This window comes from Triturus cristatus, chromosome 11 (genome assembly GCF_964204655.1).
Source record: "Triturus cristatus chromosome 11, aTriCri1.1, whole genome shotgun sequence".
Classification (NCBI taxonomy): Eukaryota; Metazoa; Chordata; class Amphibia; order Caudata; family Salamandridae; genus Triturus; species Triturus cristatus.
The window spans coordinates 970,200,029-970,215,785 of NC_140594.1; the positions used below are offsets into that span (position 1 = coordinate 970,200,029).

Below are 15,757 nucleotides of genomic sequence, written 5' to 3' on the forward strand. Positions count from 1 at the left end.
CCTGCGGAGCAGGGAAGCAACAGAAAACACAGCGATGCATTGGTTCATGATTCCACGGGAGGTGATGCATCAGTTTTGCTGCACGCAGGAGAAGTATTGCATTGGATACGGACTGTAGGGGGCAGTGAGGCATTGATTCCAAGATGGTACTGGTCTGTGGGTGCTGTGTCAGTAAAACTTGCCACACAGGTGTGATGCGTGGAAATCTGGAAGCCCTGGAGGTCAGTGCGGCAGTGGCAAAAAGGCACTGCATCAATTTCTTCAGCCTCAGTTTAATGCAGCGTAGATTCTTCCAGCCACAGAGCAGGGCCTGTGTCAGTCAGTGTGTGGTCTCACCTTTGGAGACCGGTGCAAGACAGTGGCAGTTTTTTTGGCTCCTAGCAGGTGCTGAACAATTTATTTTAGCTGCACGGCGGTGGTGCATGGAAATTTCTCCCACACAGTGGTGTTGCGTTGGAAGAACAGGCGCTGGAAGGGCGATGCATCGATTTTGATTGTTTATTGATGCTTTTTGCAGCAGGACCAAACTTCAAGGGCCCAAAACCGGAATTGGCACCACATGGCAGGTCAGAACTTCCAGCAGTGGAGTTAAAGGATGCTGCAGGTGAAGTCTTTGTGTCCCTGAAACTTCGTAACAGGAGGCAAGCTCTACACAGTGCACTTTACTAGGGACTTACGAGTAAATCAAATATACCAATCATGGATAACCAACCAGAATCATAATTTACACAGGGAGCACTTGCACTTTAGCACTAATCCGCAGTGGCAAAGTGCTCACAGTACGTAAACCAGCAAAACTGAAGTCCAGCATACAATAAAAATTGTGAGGCAGAGACAAAAAGAGGGGAAATCACACCAAGGATGCCAGGTCTAACAGAGTAAGGGGAGATGATTCACACCAAATAGTTTCTAGAATGTAGACTGCACACATGCATTCTAAACCAAGATTCCTGGTTGCTAGACATTAAAGTGGGGAGCTCAGATACTCTTGCAGTGGAGAAGGACTTAGCAGGGAATGGATGTAGGTCTAAAGAGTTTCTGGAGCAGAGTTCCGAGGACCATAGGTAGCATGCAGGTAGTCTCATTCACAAAAGATGATGAAGTCGAACCCAAGGAGAAACACTTTTTGGGAAGCTTTTAGTAGCCTTCATAGCACACATTCGCTCATCACATCATCTCCCGGCAACAGCACGTTTAACATGCCGCACACATCAGTACATGTAGGGGAAAGGGAGAGTAAGAAAGTAAGGGAACTGGAGTGACTGCTGTCGAGGTGCTGGTCGTGCTGGTCGTGCATCCACAGTCTTTGGAATAGGTACGGCACTGTGTCCATGACTTCAAAATATACACTAAGCCTCAATTCTCTTCACAGTCAGGAATAAGGGGAAGTTCACAAGCTTAACTAAGGGGGGGGGGGCATTAGCTTTAGATGTAACCTCTGAACATGCGAGTCATGGTCTCTACTATTGAATGTTAGCAGAATTATAGTATACATGCAGTGGACGCAGATTTGAATAGCCTCTGGCAGGACGAAAAAACAAGGCGGGCCAGAAAGATAGCTCTTTCACCATGCAGTGACATTTGTTCTAACAGTGGACAGCAGGCACATTGAATTCATTGGATGGGGGCGTCAGGCTTCTGAATTATGGCAGTTAGCAAATCTGTGGTAAGCAAACATTTTAATTTAAATTGATGTGGGAAAATATTCCATTTAAATCATGGCTTGCAAGATCGAAGAATAAAATTACAACTACGAATTTGAAGAAAAATGTAACTCGAGCTTTTTTTAGGTGTCTCCAAGAGATTTTTAGCTGTCGATTTTAGAAGACTTATTGAGAAAAATACCATTACTTAGACAATGGGGATTGCTTCCCATTGGTTGTCTTTCCTGTCACTCATTTGCTTACTTCTTAAGACTTTTCATCCTCTTTTTCTGTTTGCCTATACCCTACAGCTGAGCTTCTTTACCATCATTTTGATTAGATTTGATTAGAAGACTTGGATCTTTATGGCTCAAATCAAATAACTTCTTTTCTCTGAGCACTCAATGGGAGTGCACATTTTCTTGCTCTTCTCCCCATGTGCTGGTGTTCCCCCCCTCACATCCCAGCGCTCTCCACGTTGCTCCCTCTCCTTCTCAGGTGGCCCATAAAAGTGTAGTGTAGTGTTCCAGTTTTGAATAAATAGCCCAGGCTGGTTTCCATAGAACTGCCGCCTGCCACATGTTGCATGAAACCCCAGGCTTTGCCACACAAAACCAGCATTTACGGCCCTGAGGGAGGAGTGAGATGTTGCACTCATGCAGCCTATATGCGAGGCAAGTATATTTACATTGACTGGATAGGAGCAGACCCTCTTCCTGGAGCACTTAAATAGGCCTCCTGTGTTGCTGTAGAGATCCAATGGCCGTTGCCATTTGTTACAGTTGAGAGTTTTGTGGAAAATAAATGGTGTGCGTTTTCCTTTATTATCCGGCACTTCTTCAGACTGTTCTTTTAAGTACTCTGTGTAGCCTATCATCGATCTTGGGCAATAAATCTGTTTTTCGGTGTAAACTTCGAAAAGTCGGTCATTCCGTTTGTAAGGATTGAAGCTACGTAATTCAATGTTCTGTTTGGAGATACCTTAGGATAGGACTTTGCTTTTCTCCCAGTAATTCTTTGCTTTTACCTTTTTGAACAATGCGTTACGAACGAGCACTAGCAAAGCCATTAGCTGAGCAATCTCAATGCAACGGCAAGACCTACCGGCTTTGACAAAGCTTAATTATCAAGCAAAACACTCAACTTGAAGCTTACAACATAAATCGTGCATTTGTCAAATTTGCAAAAAAAAAAGTTCCCATTACTTTTACATTCACCAATACTTTACACATCCTTTGATATATTATCAGTTTGTACAGCAGGCACAGAAAAAACAAAAACATTTCTCCTGTTCTAAGAACAGAGTGATTCAGCAGTACCTCTCTTTGCTTCAAGTTATCAAAAATGGCCTTTGCATACATTGGGACTGCAAATGAGTTCCATTTTTGCTGCTCATCAATGTCTTCAATAATCTAAGCAGAGAAAAAAAACATATATATTATGCTGTGCACGGTCATATAAAACATTCCTGGGCTCTCACTTCTTCCTTATACAGCAGGACAGAAACTGGTGCTATAAATCATTCTTTATAGGAGGCATAGTCACTATTTGACGTAGCATATTATAAACAAGTGTGGAAAGCAAAACCATGTTTCATGAACTTCCTGTTAGATTGCGTGGATCCTTGCAAATAAAGCAATGAATATTGTTTTTAATACATCTTAAACTGCAGTCTAAACTGTGTCTCCCCTCCGCATCAGGACTTTGCTGGCAGTGGTTCGGCGCTCAGACGGGGACTGGGGGCCTGAGCAGGTTCTTTACACAGGTTGTAATGCAGCCTTTATGGAGAACGTGTGCATGACTGTTTGGCCGGCTCCAGAGGGCCGTCCAAGCAGTTATTGCGCAGTTGGAGTAGGCAAACCACTCCACCCCTATTCCGAGAGCAAGGCAGCCTTCTTGTAGATCCTACAAATAATTTTTGTAGCAGCTCCTTTTTTTGGGGGCTATTAGGACTACCTTACCACTCATTATGTGTTAAGTGGTAAAGCTACTGAGATATATGTGTATGGAATGTCTGATATGTGTCTGTATGAATGAAGAGTTTGTATGTGCAGTGTTCTTTCTCCCTGGGTTTTGTTTTCCTTTTTTTGTCATGAATCAAAAGAATATCTTTGTCTTATCGAACTGACATGAACAATGTGTAAAGTATAAGTGAAAACGTTCATTTATGAAAAATTGATTTATCTGTTCAAAATTGATTATATTTTTATACAGAAAAAATGAAAATATAAAAATACGAAAAATAAAAAAAATATTAAGAATACACTTTTGTGCTTTGTGTGCTAGTTTATATATAAATAACTGTTGTTTAGGTCAAGAGGGAGTATTATTAGGTAGATTGGCTTCATTTTCCCCTTTTCTCCCTGACCTATTGGAAAATTATCTCGTATAAAGGGGGTCCCAGTATTTTCTGCATAGTAAAGCTTGGAGAAACATGGCAAAAATTGCCTGTGTTTCGGAGCTCTGCTGTCAGTAAAACATGAACTTGTGAGATATTTTCATGTATGCATTCAAGACGACAAAAAGAAATGCACTGACCTCTTGCACGGCAGCTCTGTGCAGAAAATGGCATCAAGATACGGTCCCCTGATCTTTGCACTTTTACTCTTCAAAGTTATTCTGAAGGTGTCTCAGGCACCCTTCTATTGACTATCAGAGTCACGTGAGAGGGCAGCAGGTAGTCTCTGAAGAGCTTTTCACGAACTAAACATCGGGTTCTTTAAGCATCAAACAAAAACAGAGAAAGAAACAAGGGAACACAACCCAGATAAAGGGGAATATTAGTTTTGAAGAACGATTTTCCACATCCACCAAAGGTGGCATGCTTCATCATCAGGAATCTCCTTGCACCATGACAGCTGATCACAATGGAAGCTAGGACTCCCTCATTGTGAAGGATGAGCTCAGCAGATATTTTACAGAGAAATGGTAAGTACCTATGGTGAGCTAAAGAGTGGTGAGATATGCAGAGCGTGCAAATGATGGCGATTCAAATTGACTACAGGATGTGCAAGCAACTTTATTAGTGCTCACTTGGGTCATGGTAAAAACAAGTGGACACAGCAGGGTATAATTATTCCTGCTTCATTGTGTCACAACAGAAGGTTAAGATGTTTCACCTATTTTACCCTCAGCAGGGGTGTATTGGCATTCTTCAGGAATTGTGAATAAAAATGCTACTGCTCAAAAAAGCGTGTGGTCAAGTGTAGGGATAGAAAACCAAAGTGGTCCATCGTGAAACCGAAAATGGATCCCCTGTCAGTGAACCTGTAGGGTAATTAAAAACATCAGGGTTATACTTCAGATGAACGTGCCATTTATCAATCTGTGCCATCGATCACCTCAATACTTATGATAAACCAAAGCAGTCTTTGCGTTTACACACAATGCACCCAGAATGAGGGGATTTAACTAGCGACCTGATGCAGTGTACGCTAAAAGATCAATCACGACCAGGCAGTCATTCAAAATCCCCAACCAAAATTAGGCTTACCCAGTCATCAGGTGAGGTGCCTTCCCTGGCCGTCCTTACTGTGATTGTAGTCTCTGCCGAGCAACATTGGTTGTGAGGCAGTCATGAGACGCTACCAAAAATATTTGTACATACTGGTGGTGTTTCTCACTGCTCCATATTTACAAGGACAGGAAAAGCCACCCTGCGCGACTTTTCCTGTCTTTGTAAATATTGCCACTTTACACGCAGCACTTTGCGTGAAAGGGGCGTTCCATGGGTGTTGCTGTGGGTGTTCCCACACAACACCCATGGAACAAGACATTACCAGATTTATGAGGAATCGTTAATCTGGAAATGCGTGTGAATACTACGCCTCCCCAGGGGAGGCATAGATGGGCCCAACGAGGAGAAATGCTTTCATTTCTCCTCTTTTTTCCTCTTTCAATGCGTGCTGCATTCTACAGCACACATTGAAAGAGGAAAAGGCCGGTAGTGATTGTTTTAGTGCAAAAAGGTGCCCCTTCTTGCACAAAAACAATCTCCCTATGACACAGGCATCCTTGCACCATGGTGCAAGGCTGCCTGTGCTGGCACATAGCAACAGTTTGTGCACTAGCGCAGGGAGAAGCACAGAGGTGCGACATATTGTTGTAAATATGTTGCATCCCTGTGTTTTGAAAGTGACTCAGTACAGTGCAGCCAAATGGCTTGTGGAATGCACTGAGCCACTTTAATTGTAAATCTGCCCCCTAGATTCCCTCAGAGTCTAGCATTTAAAAAAAAAAATAAGGACCAATGCATTGACCCTGCTCTAAAACGAAAAAGTGAACATTCCCATCTTGTTTGTTCTAAAGATAAATCATAATGGGTTCACCTGTAAATTAGAGACTACAGTCATTCGAGATGGATGGTTTATAACTCATTTTTGCATTCTTGTGTCTGCACAAAGCTCCTTAAATAAGGAGTTCACCTCCACCTTAGTGCTTTAGGAAATACAACTTGGTTCAATGAACCAAGAGGATAGGTTCCTAAAGTGTCCCGTATATAGCTTAACCATGATATAGAATAGGCCGTGTCCAGCGTTAGACAGTCGAGTAGGCTATCCCTATATAGTTCAGCTGCGGAGTTCACCCGCATGCTATTCCATAATAGAAGTGGTGCCAGATGTACCTTGTCCGGTATAAATCCCTGGTTCAACTCGAAGTGGGTAATAGGAATAGAGGTAAATGGTGGTAAGCTAAGCAACCACTGCAGAAAACAATTTTCCTCAGCCTGTAAGGAACACCATTTGTTAGAACATCAAATTCCTGTTCTATTGGTAGCTGCACTGATACACTGCGAGTCATATACGTTCAATGGTGGTAGAACAGTCCCCCTAAGTTCTAATGAGTTTACAGACTGTTCTAACAGTTTTACTAAGTTTGATGATAGCCCGAGCAAGATGGGGATTCTACGACCCTGATGAACTGATGGTTAACCCTAGATTACAAAAGTTATCAACACTCTTCAATTCTTGCCCATTAATACAGATTTTATTTAGTCTCAATTTGTCCAGGTCACAAGACAATGTGTGACTTGTTATTGCTTTTTAAATTCAAGTTTTGCATAAAAGAAGCAAAACACTCCTCCTGATCTATCAGTAATTTGGAGTGAGGGCTAGTAATACCCTGTCATCAACATAAAGTAAACAGGAATTGGGGTGCCTGCTATTCTAGGTATATCTGAACGGGAAGATAAGTGGGCTGTTAAACTATTTGTATATGAAATAAATAGTAAGGGAATCAATACTCACCCCTGCCGCACTCCTCTCTTTAAGGAAAAATCATAAGAGAGCTTGCAATAAGAATTTGAATGGATTCTAGATGAGAGATCTGTGTGTAGTGAGTGCAGAAAATGTACCAAAGGAGGGTCCATTCATAGATCCAGCAACATCAGCCAAAGTTTGGTTCTGTTCACTGAATTAAAAGCAGTGGACAAATCCATAAAAGCTAGGAAAATAGGGGTGCGCCTAGCATTAGTATATTTGGAAATTGTCAAAGCCAGGTTCAGGCACTGTTCATTAGGGCCTAATTTTGGGAGAGAAACAAATTGAAGAGGTTAGAGAATGTCCTTGTCAGCTGCCCATTTGACCAAACGGTTGTACATTACTCTTCCGATGATTTCAATAGTGCCATCGAGAAGTGAAATAGGATGATAATATTTAGGGTACATATGGTCCCACTTTTTGAATATCTGCACAATCGTTGCTGTAGTCCAGGAAGGGGGGGGATATTAACTGATAAAGATAAAATTAAATGCGTTAGTAATAAGGAGGCCCCATATCTCAGGCACTTAGGTCAACAGATCCATAGATACCCCATCTGGGCCTGGCGCTTTCAAACCCTTGCTATGTTGAATGGCCAATTCCACTTCCTGCAAAGTTAGTAAAATGGGGAGAAGAGTATTGCAATCTATTGTACAGAGCGGCTGACATAATTGGGGTGTCCCCAATATAATGAATAGAAACAAAATGAGTGATTGATTGGCCCAGTCTGTGCCCAAGATTTTATTTTGCAGGAGAGGGTTAGTAGGGGAATTTCTTGTTCTAATTTGTTTTACTAAGTCCCAAAAGGATTTGCTATCCTTTCCCAGGGCTGCATATCCCAGCAGCTCCTAATCAGGTTTATATACTTCCCTCTTCCTATTTGAGAGTGCGATTTTATACTTACTGCGTGCCATGGGGATTTCACTCCTTACCCTGGGCCGTGCACCTAGTGTGTATTGACCCATTGTAATACAAGGCAATCAACTTTTGTTCGCTCTCAACTAGATAATTGGGACATACATCAAAGTGTGACTTAAATAAGGCTGATAATTTATCTATGGGTTTTTTCAAGCACCAAATTAATCTTAAACCTTCGGAAGAGTGTTTAGTAGTGGATACTAAATTGCTGTTACATGCAAGTCCCTTAATCAGTAAAAGCATGGAAGCACAAAAGGCGTTATGGTCTCTCCTTTAGAGAACCAGGATATAAGATTAGGGCTTACAAACATCGTCTATAAGAGAGGCTTTTCAACCCCCTATAAAAGATGGGATCACATGGTTTGCTCCCCTTAGTGTCACAAGTAGGTCAACCAAGCCATCAGTAGTGAACCAAGGCTTGTGAGATATAAAATTAAACTGATGTGTGCAACTAACATTAATAAAAATGTTATTGTAAAAATGTATCAAATAAAAAAAAAACATCTTTGTGATGTGAATTATTAGCCCTAAAAAGGAAGATGGCCCAGATTTAACTTGTGCGGCCACGAAAAGAAGGAATAGCGGGACAGGAGTAACAGACATAACCCTCTGAAGTGTGATGCAGTAGCAAGCCAAGTTTCCTGCAGTACAATTATATAGAACTTGGAGACTAATGCCCTCCAGTCCAAGTTAATAATCTTCCCCTCAAGACCTACTACATTACAAATAAGTATAGAAAGAATTCTGTACTGTGTGGCCAGAGTATGAAGTGTATTTACCAGTGTCTTTATGAGAGGGGGAACAGTAGATGATGCTAATAATTCATTGTTCATAAATGTACTGCAGGGGGTAGTAGATGTCAACGCTGCCTTTGTGCCAATATGTCAATCCAGATCGGAGAGTACATCCTATCTGTTGGATATAGATACAGGGCTCGAAACACAAGAAGCATGCATTGAAACCGGAGTTAGTGGGCAACACGCTGAATAAGTCTGGCTGATTGATATTGCTTAAGCGCGATTTGTCGAACCCATAATGAATGGCTGGACTTCTATCCAATGCGCTATGACCAGAATCTAAAGACAGATTAAATGAACCGCTGCCTCAGATGGAATGGGGGGTCTGTAAACAAAAAACCATAATGGGAGCAGGGTAACAGAAGTACTTGCCACGGTCAAGGTGTAGCATTAAATAACACTGTGTACCAGGTTTGGAGATCTAAAATTTGCCACAATATACCCCTGGAACTCAAGAGGATTTCTCCCTATCCATGCACATCTCCTTACATGGAAAATATATTTTGCATTAATAAAAAAATATATACCAATCTGTATTGAAGATTGAGTGGATATATAAATGTCTGGATGGAGGATTTAGTAGCTGTTTGTTTAAGTAATTAAAAGTGTCTCACTTAATACATGGATTAGTAACTAAACTCTGTGAATGTGTGCATCACTGTCTCTGTTGTATAACATGCTGCATCAGTTGGTCACTAACTACATGAGAGTGTATATTAGTTAATGATTGGTTGGGTGAGTATTTGTATGGGACACTGAGTTTGTGTGTGGTGGGATGGGGGGGGGTGTAACTATGCATAGATGTGTGAATGGTTGATTGACTAGGTTTATAGGTTTAAGAGTGCATGTGGAAACAGTTGTTTGAGTGACTGAGTGTATTTATTTGTGTGTTGGTGAGCGAATATATGTTTTAGTTGTACATCTTCAACAAAGTTAAAAAAATAAAAAGCATTGTATGAGAGAGTTGGTGTATATAAATAGGTATATATAAGAGTCAGTGATTGTGAGAGTAACTATATGAATGAGTATAATTGTAATGGTGATTTTTTAAGATTAACTATGAGTTACTATGTGTTTGAATAAATGAGGTCGTGTGCATAATTGTGTAAGTGAGTAAATGTAAGTGTGATTAATTTTTTTCATGAGTGATTAGGATGACTGCATAACCAACTAAGATGACTGGTGATGCGTCAATGTCTATATATGTGTATAAGTGCATTTGATAGTGTTCTATTAATTAGTGAGTGCATGTATAAGTGATTCTGTTGTTGAATGGGTAGTGTTGTGTGTAGACTTAGGAATTAGTGAATGGGTATGCAGTAACTGGTATTGGTGTGTCATGGTTTCTAATATGTTACTCTATTTTACAGTGAGTGATGAAAGGTTATACTAGTGTATGATGAGGTGTATCAGATTGTCACATGGATGATGTAATCAGTGATGTCACTGACCAGGTCATGAATGATGTAATATGTGACATCATCAGCAGTGCATTGCGTGCGAGTTATAGTTAGCAGAACGAACTATAACGGAGTAATTTCTATTGTTTTGTACGAGTGAAATGTGCAGCTAACTACAACACCCCTGAAACCTATGGTTTTTTTCTGTGAAATTCTAAGGTTTTTTAAATGTTTATTTCTAACTATAACGTCTCAGAAACCTATGGTTTTTCAGTGAATTTCAAAGGTTTTTTAAATGCTAATTTTTAAGTGTAATAGTTATACCTATTTTTTTGTACTGATTTTCTACAGTTGAACTTTTTTTATAAATATTTTATTAAACAACATTATATATTATTCTGAAAAGTGTAAAAAAGAATTAAAAAAATTAAAACTGAAATAGTTTAATTGTTTTGTTTTATTTTTTATTGTAATATATTTATATTATTTTCTTTTTTAATTTGTCTTTTTTCCAAATTTTTTTGGGAGTCGTGCACCCAAAGCGTACACATCACGGTGGGTGCGCGGATTCTAGCCGCCATTTTAGAAACGTCGCGAAGGATCCGCGTACGGTGTGCGACGGCTGCGTGTTTTTCAGTTACAGCATATACATTTAATATTATGTGATGTGCGCTATTGGTATGTGACCAGTCCACGACGCTTGCTCCCGCGCATTCGCGACCCATGCGCATTACGGTACGCAATGCTGACGCATTGATGGGTCCCGCGTGATGTCATACGTGCTGGGGCGCGCGACTCCCGCAAAATTGTTTTATGCTCTAAAATGATATGTATGTGGGTTTAATACATATTAGGGCAAGAGACTAAGATAGTCATAAAAATTATATATTTTTATTTATAATAAACTTATATTATTTTAAAATACATTTTCACGAAGTTGCGTCGGGTGCGTGCTTCATGAGCGCAGAGTGCACGGATCCCATGTGACCTAAAAAAAAAAAATTAAAAAAAAGATTTTATAGGTTCATAACATTTCCCACTGTAACTATTTAAGGACCCCACCCATTTTAATCATTTTTGTTGGAGCATCTATGTTTTTCAAAAAATGTCAAACAAAATGGCATCTGGACAGCAGCAGGAGGAAGTATCTTCTGAAGAAGAATTCTTGCAGGAGGCACCATGTCCACAGAGGCCGGAATCTGTTGTGCGGAAATTCTTCACTTTTCCACCTGGAGAGAAGAAAGTAAATGTGAGAAAGGTGACGTGCAAAATTTGTGACTGAGTTCTGTCAAGAGGCAGTGAAAAAAAAAACTTGTGGCACTGCTTCTGTGTACAAGCATCTCTGGACCACACATGCTCTCAATCTTGCTCGGGAGGAAATGAGGCGAGCTGCTTTGAACCCCTCACCTGTTGTGGCAAGTACATCTGGAGCATCCTCAGGAACACCTGCAATGGACATTAGGCCAGAATTCACCTTTCTCGAGCAACACTGCGTGAAGTGTAAGAAACTTATATGCTTCGGTGAGCAGTCGGTAGATGCAGTTTGTGCTGCGCAACGCAACCATCGGTTAATTTTTTTGTTTTTTGTTTTTGGAATGATAAGTAATTCCAAATGTTTCCTGATTTATTAGTTCTTTTTTTTGTTCATTTTTTGAAAAAACACCCAAAAAATACAAAATTGTTAAAAAAAAAAAAAAAAAAATACAAAAGAAAAAAGAGAAAAGTTCTTATCAGAACTACTTTATCTGGTTAAAGAAAGAACTATAATTGCAAGGTAATGTGTGAAAGTTTTTGTTGAATATATGTATACAGCAGGATTGACTGAAAGAATGCATTAGTAGTGTATGGTAAATTTATAGGTGAAGATTTATAAGGAAGTACTGCAGTGTGACACTACAAGCTCTTTAGCTGCACTGCACTGTGGCACTTCTGAAGCACAGGGATGTGACATATGTACATGAATATGTTGCAACTCTGTGCTTCCCTCTGCACTGCTGCACAAACTGCAGCCATGCGGCGACACAGGCACCCTTGCACCATGGTGCAAGAATGTCTGTCGTGTGGAGATTGTTTTTGTGCAGGAAGGGACACCTTCCTGCACAAAAACATGTGCAGGAAGGGACACCTTCCTGCACAAAAACAACCAGTAAAGGCATTTTCCTCTTTCAATCTATGCTGTGGAATGCAGCATGCATTGAAAGGAAAAAATGAGGAGAAATGAAAAAAATTCTCCTCGTTGCGCCTTGCTACACCAACTCTAGAATGGCTCAGCATTCACACATCTCCAGATTTAAGATTTCTCATAAATCTGAAGAATTGTCTTGTTCTACGGGTGTTGCGTCGGAGCAACCACAGCAACACCTATGGGACGCCCCTTCAACGCAAAGTTCTGTGTATCAAGGGGTCGTAGTTACAAGGAGAGGAAAAACCACGCAGGGTGGCTTTTCCTCTCCTTGTAAATATGAAGGAGTGCCTGGCACCATCATGACGTTACAAAAAGTGACGTACTGGTGGCGCAGGGTGCTTGCAAAATCTGCCCCATAAGTGCTTAGGTATTGGCAGACTGATACAATAAGAACATAGTGCTGGATGGGTGATTGAAGAATTGCATGAGACTGACAGGAGGTATCCTACTACTTCAGTATTTAATGGAGTGGACCAATAGTATGTATCTGCTTACAGATTTGTAGGGATTATGCACAGAGTATTTTACGTGTACTTGTGTTGGTGCCTAGGTCATTTTTATAGGAATACCACTAGTTACTGGAATGATGACAGTGCTGCAAACAGAGTGAACACTTAATTTATAAGTGCTTACGTATTGGTGGAGAGATAGGATAAGTAGATAGTGGTAGATAAGTGATTAAAGAAGTGCATGGGACAGACTGGACGATTCCTACACTGCATGAGTACTAACTGGGTATTTAGAAGAGTGTATCAATAGTATGTAGCTAGTTAGAGGTCTGCTTGGATAGTGCACAAAATATTATAGATGTACTTGTTTTAGTAGCTAGGCCATTCCATAAGTTCATGACTAGTAACTAGAATAATTACAGTATTACAAACAGAGTGTATAGTACATTTATAAGTGCTTAGGTAGTGATGGAGTGATGGGATACGTAGATAGTGCTGGATGGGTGAATTGAGAAGTGCATGGCAGAGACAGATGGATTCCTAGACTGCATAGGCACTAACTGGGTATTTATAAGACTATCAAAGCTATGTAGCTGATTAGAGGTCTGTATGCATAGTGCACAGAATATTGTAGCTGTACTAGTATTGGTGTGTCTATGGTTTTGAGAATGGTAGTCTGTATTTTAGGGTGTGAGGAGGTGCTTCAGATTATAACGTAGATGATGTCATCAGTGATGTCATTTGAGATGTCATCAGTGATGCGATCAGTGATATCACTGACCATGTCATGAGTGATGTAATATGTGACGTCATCAGCAGTGCATTACTTTAATCCAGAAAGCTGGCGGCCATATTGGCCTGGTCACGATGTGAAAATTCAGGAATTGATACAATAAAGAAAAGAAAACAAGTGTTAATGTGCACACAATGTAATTTCAGCGTATCTTGCTCCGTGACCGCCATACCTGTAAGTTCGTCAACGTGACTTGTTCATAATAAACATACATAGAATTGCAAATATCAATATAAACAATGGACTACACATTACTTTAAAGTGAAAGGCTATCTGCCATATTAATCTGGGCATGTTGCATATTATAATGGTTCTTACATGAAAGAAAAAGAAAAAAAGGGGTGTTAATATACACACATTATCCCTAAATAAAGTTCTAGCGATTATAGTTCCATTCCATTCACAGCTCATTTGAGATGTCATGAGTGATGTCATGAGTGATGTCATGAGTGATGTCATGAGTGATGTAACTGACCAGGTCATGAATGATGTAATGTCTGAGGTCATTAGCAGTACATTGCAGGGGCATAAATTATAGTTAGCTCAGGTAACTATAAGTGCTGAATTTCACTAGTTGTGTATGAGTGAAATCTGAGTCTAACTATGCCGTCCCTGTAATCTTTTTTTTCCCAGCAAATTTCTAGGTTTTATTTTAACGTTAAGTAAGATGCATATCACAATGGATGGTTGGAAGCAGGGCCTGGCATTGTGCTGTCCCCACCCAAGCATGCTGCTCCTACCTTCCCTCCTCCTAGCCATCCATCGTCCAGGTCTATGTCCCTGCTCCCTTATTACAGCCCTGTGTGGCCATTGTTCTGTCACTGGCCTTCCCGCCTTCTCTGAACAGTTAGCTTGCTGCCCCATCCACCTCCTCCCTAACTTCTGTTGTCTAAATCCATGGACTAGCCTCCTCCCTCCTGCCATGCATGGTCTGATGTGCTGCCACTGCCCTCCATTTAGCACGATGTACCAGTCCACTCCTGCCCTCCATTGCCCAAATCTATGCCCCATCATTGACCTCCTGCTTAGCCTCTGTGCTTAGCTTGATGCCCCTATTCTCCTTCCCCCTGCCCTCCGATGCCTTTGTGCATGCCACTGCTCCATCCTTTTTGCCCACCATGTTCCATGGACCTGCCACTCCTATCTACTCTGAGTGTTCTGTTGAGCTGCCACTCCCCTCCCACCTGCCTAGCATTGTCAGATGACTGTAACCTGTCCCTGCCACCTCCACCCTGCCTGTCCACATGCCATGCCCCTATCCCCTTCCTCCAGTCCTCCATGGTCCATTTTACTGCCACACCCTTCTGACCTCCCTGGTCTGTTGTGCTGCAACTGCTCCTCCTACCTGCCCCACGTGATGTGTTGTGAGGCCCCTTCCCCCGAACTCTCTTGTCTGTGCCCAGGTCCTGACCCTCCCTTCTATCATCCATGGTACTTTGTGCATGCCCCTGCACCCTCCTTCTTGCCCATCATAGCCACTGTGCTGCCACTAACCCTCCCACCTTCCCTGTGTGGTCAGCTAGCTGCCCCTGACCCCCTCCCACCTTCTCTCCATGGTCTGTGTGTATGCCATCATAGTCTCACTGTTGCTCTCCCTGGTGTGTCTTGCTTCCAGTGCCCATCCTGCCTGGCCTCCATGGTCATCTTGCTGCTCCTGCCCTGCCCCCTTCCCTCTGTTTCCATGTGCAGACCCCTATTCCCTCCCTCCTGGCTTGTCTGTTCCATGGTAATGCCCCTGATCTGTCCCTCCTGCCCTTTATGGTCTGTTATGCTACAGGTTTCTCTCCTGTCTGTCCATTATGGTCAGATAGCTACCATTGCCTCTTCTCCTCTGTTCTCTGTTGTCCATGTGCATGGTCCTGTCCCCTCCCTATTGCTTTCTATGGATGGTTGTGCTGCACTCCCGTCCCGCATGCCCTGTGTGGTGTATGGTGCTGCTGCAAACCCGGATGCCTACCCTCTAGGGTCAGTTTGGTGCACCTCTCCATGTCCCTCCTGTCCGCTGTTATCCGAGTCCATGTCCCTACCCAAATTCCTCCTGCCTTCCATGATCCAATGTACCATACTTGCGAACATTTTGAACTTGGTAAGAGGGAGATTTTGGAAAAAAACTGGAGTATTTATTTTCCCCTTTGAGTTACATTGAAAAAGGAGATTGTAGACAGGAGACAGATCAAATTAAGCCCATTTGAGCTTAAAAACATTGGACGTTTCCTCGCTGAATCGGGTCTGTTGGCATGTATGGTTGTACTACCTTCTGCCCACAATGGTCTATTATATTGCCACAACCTCTCTTGCCAGTCCTTTATTGTTG

At 41.6% G+C, this 15,757-nt stretch overlaps 1 protein-coding gene across 6 annotated transcripts in view; it reads right to left on the reverse strand.

Moving 5' to 3' along the window:
- LOC146785762 (G2/mitotic-specific cyclin-B3-like) overlaps nt 1-15,757 on the reverse strand; it is a 276,524-nt gene that overhangs the window by 136,697 nt on the left and 124,070 nt on the right. For 4 of the 6 annotated variants that reach the window (XM_085635020.1, XM_085635022.1, XM_085635018.1 and 1 more), the window contains one exon: nt 2,963-3,055. The exons of the other annotated variants lie outside the window; for them this stretch is intronic. In XM_085635020.1, coding sequence (XP_085491146.1) covers nt 2,963-3,055 — 93 coding nt within the window. The remainder of the gene's footprint in view (nt 1-2,962; nt 3,056-15,757) is intronic. 6 annotated transcript variants of the gene reach the window in all.